At 39.6% G+C, this 5,452-nt stretch overlaps 1 protein-coding gene across 1 annotated transcript in view; it reads left to right on the forward strand.

Annotated features, from left to right (window-relative positions):
* The first annotated feature begins 3,388 nt into the window (after nucleotides 1-3,388).
* The window catches only part of LOC116096692, a 39,867-nt gene continuing 37,803 nt past the window's right edge, over nucleotides 3,389-5,452 (forward strand). The window contains 2 exon segments of the mRNA XM_031378792.1: nucleotides 3,389-3,463; nucleotides 3,791-3,928. Coding sequence (XP_031234652.1) covers nucleotides 3,389-3,463; nucleotides 3,791-3,928 — 213 coding nt within the window.

Below are 5,452 nucleotides of genomic sequence, written 5' to 3' on the forward strand. Positions count from 1 at the left end.
AAACCGCAAACACTTCAGCTTGGAAGTGGCACATGTCACCATGCCTCAGAGCACACTGGCCAGATCTAATCACATTTCCACCCTCAGCCCAGGGGAAAGAAAAATCAATCCGACATTTTCATTGTAGAGACTTTATTTATTTAACAAAGTTAGGTATATTGATCCTTAGATACGCAGCTTCTACCTTTCGTGCCTTACTTGGAAATCCTTTTCTGCTTACAATTATGAATCTATTCTCTTTTTTTAGTTGATGATTTATTCATGTAGGAACATGTCTCTGTGTGTTTTCTTGTGTATCTCTGTGTTGTTGTGAGTGTGGATGCCCATGCACACTTGTGCACTTGTATATGGAAGCCAGAAGTGTGAAGATTTAGTATCTCCCTTGATTGTTCTTCACCTCAGGTTTTGAGACAGGATCCCTCACTCTACCTGGGGCTTGGCCATTCAGTTAGATTGGCTGACCAGCTGCCCTCACATTTCTAACTACTCAGTACTGGGATTGCACACACCCACCACCATGCCTAAAGTTTACAATCTGACTTTGGCACCTCATGCTTTTTCAGCAAGCACTTTACCAACTGAACCATCGTTTTGGGTGATTATAAAAGTGATTTCTTTTATTATTATCATAAAAGGAGGTTATTTTCCATTTGAGTTGTTAAGTTGTTAGAACCGATGATCATCATGTCAAACAAAATAAACCAGACTCCAAAAGACAACTACCTAATGTTTTCTCTCATATGTGAAATTTAAAGCACATACACACACATACACACACACACACACACACACACACACACACACTATGGAAATAGATGGATAAATATCTGTTCAGGAGGGAGTATGAGTAAGAGAGGGTAATTAGGGGGAAAGATAAATATTACTTTTCCTGTTCATCTGGATTTGAGAATTTTATAAACAGGTATGTTATGAAAAGATTTTTATCTTATTTTCCAAATGAATAGCATCCCAGTACATTTGCTGATTTGTCTACCTTTTCTTTGCTTGGTTTAAACATTTTTTTCTCATAGATATAGTTTTCTGTAATCGTGAGTCTGTTTCTTGATCCTCTAATCTCTTCATCTATTTATCTAGCCCTGGGTCAATATTACACTTGCTAATCGTTAAAGCCTTATGTTGTCTTGATATCTGAATACAAATGCAGTATCAGAATGTAAATTATACAAAACTGAATGGGTATTTATGGGAATTACATTTAATTTACAAATTGATTTGAAAATAACTAATGTGTTCTGAGATATCAAATCGTTCCATTTTGAAGTCTATGTGTGTATCCAATTCTTTAGCTTTTCTCATGCCCTTTGGTAATGTTTTTATAAGTTGTATTGAATTCTGTGTAAAAGTTACTCATTGGTCTCGTAATATTTTGGTACCTATTGTAAATGGAAACGTTTTTCTGCCTTTTCTCTTATTTAAATTAAAATGTTCCTAAAATTGTATTTTTCACTCTTACATTGCCAAAGGCTTAAGAGATATTTTTTATCAGGATAGAATACTCCATTTGAGTCTGAGCTTGCCTAGGACTTTTTTTTATCACTCATATCTTAGGGTGGTAGCAGTACAGATAAGAATGGTAGGCAGATAAGAAGTATATCTTGAAAGGAAAATTGATAGACTTGCATGAAGCTTGGCAGTAGGAGCCAAGGAAATGGAGGACTCCTAAGTTCCTCCTAGCATTCTTAAATGAGTTTTATACATGTGTATAATACGTTTAGATTAAAGTCACCCTGTTGCCTTCACTCTAATTTCTATTTACTACTTCTACTTTTCCTACTTCATTTCGTCTCTTTCTTTAAAAAAAAAAAAAACAACTGAATCAATTTAGGGATGCTTGAATGTACCTACCTACATTAGGTCAACCTACTGGAGCATGGGGGCCACAATCGCCCCCCCAAAAGAAAAGAAACCTTACCTTCTGTCTAAGTGCTTCTATTACTGCAATGGACCATGTCATCTAAAAGCAAGTTAGAAAGGAAAAGGCTTATTTGGCTCACACTTCCAGAGAGAGCATTTTTCATCATCAAAGGAAGTCAGGACAGGAATCCAAACAAAAAAGGAACCTGGAGGCAGGAGCTAATTCAGAGGCCACTTAGTGGTGTCATTTCCTGGCTTGCTCTTCATGGCTTACTCAGCTTGCTTTCTTATAAAATCCAGGAGCACCAGCCTAGAGATTGCACCACCCACAATGGCCCTCCGCTATCAATTACTAATTAAGAAAATGGGAGGAGAGGGCCTTGGTCTTGTGAAGGTTCTATGCCACAGTGTAAGGGAATGCCAAGGCCAGGAAGCAGGAGAGGGTTGGTTGGTGAGCAGGGGGAGGTGAAGAAGGAACAGGGTTTTTTTATTTTCTTTTTTTTTTCCTTGGAGGGAAACCAGAAAAGGAGATATCAATTGACATGTAAATAAAGAGAATATCTAATAAAAAGAAAAAAAGAAAAAAATGCCTTACAGCTGGACCTTATGAAGGCCTTTTCTCAGCTGAGGATCCCTCCTTTCAGATAACGCTAGTTTGTGTCAAGTTGATATAAGACTAGCTGGCACAACTGACCCCTTGTCAACTGGACACACAAACACATCACTATTAAGTCACAACCTTTTGTTTCTTTTTATTTTCATGTGTATGTGGGGGGCGGGGTGATAGTGGTTCAAGACAGGGTTTCTCTCTGTAGCCCAGGCTTTCCTTGACTTGCTCTGTAGACCAGACTGGCCTCAAATTCAGAGATCTGCCTGTTTCTAAGGTATATGCCACCACCCCCTGGCCATTTTTTTCCTTTCTTACTTATTCCCAAGAACTCACATTAAAAACACAAATAACTCTAATAAAAGTCCCACAGTCTTTAGAAATTCAAACACACTAAAATTTTAGTCTATTTAAAACATCCAATTTCTCTAAAAATCCCAAATCATCTTCAAAATTAAATTAAATCCCTTCTCACTTCAAGAGGTGGGGAGTTCCATGACACAATCACAATCTTAACAAAGGAAAACCAAATTCCAACAGTATAAATAACTCAACATCCAATGTCTAGGATCCATTCCATGGTCTTCTGGGTTCCTCCAAAGAGCTTGGATCACTTCTTTGCCTCTGCCCTCTGCTGCACACACAGCTTGTCTTCTAGACTCTGGCTAGATGCACTCCACTGACGTTGCTTGGTAGTCATCACATAGCACTGGAATCCCCAAAATGCTGGGGTCTTCTACTGCATCTGGGCTTCATTTCCACCAATAGCCTCTCCTGCACTCTCTTCATGGTGTGAAACTTTTCTTCATGACCTCTTTAATCCTGGGGCTTCCACTGCTACTCTGATTATACCTTCACCAATGTCATGTCCTGGCTTCTCCCAGTAGCAAGCCTCAACCACTCTCCATGACGCCATTATGCCTTAAAAAACAGTACCATCTTGGTGACTTTTCAAGTACCAAGTTCAGCTGCCAACTCAAGGTACAACCTAGGCTGCCTCTAAAACATAGCTTCTATGTGCTGTCAGGAAACATGTCCCAGATTTCACCTCAACGCTACTGATCTTTTCTTAATCACAGCTAAATTTTCAGCTCCAGCTGACCAGCATTGAGTATCCCAGCAAAGCAAAAGTTTCACTTTCTGGGATCTTGTTAATCACAGCTGATCCTCTAGCCCCCCAATGACCAGCATGACATAATCTTACATCAAAATAGCAAAAGGCCCTCCTAGAATCTTTAAACTTTCTTCTAATACTTCTCAAGTGAGGCTTCAATCTACTGTATTGCTTCCAACATTCTTATCTCCTAGGTTACCATAGAACAATCCACTGTGCTCTCATCATGCAATGGCTTTTCTAGCCCAAAGTTCCAAAGTTCTTCCATGGTCAAGTCTCTCACACCTTTACTCCCACAACAACCATTAACTGCAATAACTTCTCAGTTCAGAGTGAGACTTCTGAGCCCTTCTCCTCTCTATGCTGGGATTTTGTGTTTTGATCTTGTGCTTTTTGTAACAATCCTGTGGTTTTTATGTGCAAAGACTCTATCATGCCCAGAAATAATGTTTGGCTACTGTTCTCCACTCTCTCTCGCTTTTCCTATATCTGTTCCCTGTTCCATGACCATCCCAGATCTTCAGGGTCTTGAGAAGAGAGTAGGTATTAATGGAGATATCCAATTTAGACCTGCTCACTCCAAAGTTTCCTATTCTTTCAACCAGTCATGGATATCTCTGTTAGTCTCCAGATACTACAAAAGGTCATATATAGGATGAGAGATGCCCCTAACCAATGTGTATGAAGATAACAGCTTAGGGACTATTTTAATAACAGGTCCATGTAACAGGAGAATAGGAATTGGTTCTCTCCTAAAACCTATGACCTATGTATGAAGTCACAGATTTTGGACCCAGTTAATACTATCAGACTTGAATTCTGTCCTGTAGAGCAGAATCAGAAAGTCATTAGCTACTTCTACAACACTCATACAACTATTGAACCAGCAGGCATGTCTTGCCAACTCAGTCGTTATTTTAACTCACAGCTGGATAAGCCTCATGACATTTCTCTCCCTGTAGTGTACACAGCATCTTCCAGCACTCTCAAAACTAGCCAGTAGGGAAAAAGCTTCTAGGGAAGTAACAGCTTAATTTCTCCATTTCCTATTACTCAAATATGTGCTGTCATCAGCAATAGGCTGATATAACCAAGAACAATGGAAATAGCCTGTAATATCGGAGAAGTTTGCTCTGGGACCTTTTCTGGCTAAGTTTTTGTCGATTTGATACAAGCTGGAGTCAGCTACAAATAGAAAATCTCAATTGCCTTCATCAGATTGGTCTCTAAGAAAGACTGCAGAGGTATTCTCTTGATTAATGACTGACATAGAAGACCTCAGCCCACTGTAGGCAGTGCCACCTCTGGGCATGTATTCCTGAATTTTATAAGAATGCAGGCTGAGCTAGTGTCTTAGTTATGATTTCTATTTCTGTGTTCAGAAACCATGATCTTATAAAGGAAAACTTTTCACTGGAGCTACCTTATAGTCTCAGTGGTTTAGTCCATTTTCGTCATGGTGGGAAATACGGCGGTTTGCAGGAAGACATGGTACTAGAGTAGGAACTGAGAGTTCTACACCTTGATCTACAGGCAGCAGAAAGAGATAGTGAGCCACTAGTCCTGGCTTGAGATTCTAAGACCTCAAAGCCTGCCCCCACATTGACACACTTCTGCCAACAAGGTCATACCTACTCCAGCAAGACCCAACCTCTTAATAGTGGCCACTTCGTATGGGCCAAACATTCAGGCACATGATTCTGTAGGGTCCATTCCTTTTCAAACCACCGCAAGTTATGGAGAACAAGCCAGTAAGTGACATTCTTTTATGATCTGTACTTTAGTTTGTGCCTCTAATTTATTGCTTTACTTCAGTTCTTGTATTGTCTTGCCTCAATGATGGACTGTTATCAGAA

The sequence above is a fragment of the Mastomys coucha genome, chromosome X (assembly GCF_008632895.1).
Source record: "Mastomys coucha isolate ucsf_1 chromosome X, UCSF_Mcou_1, whole genome shotgun sequence".
In the NCBI taxonomy this organism is placed as follows: Eukaryota; Metazoa; Chordata; class Mammalia; order Rodentia; family Muridae; genus Mastomys; species Mastomys coucha.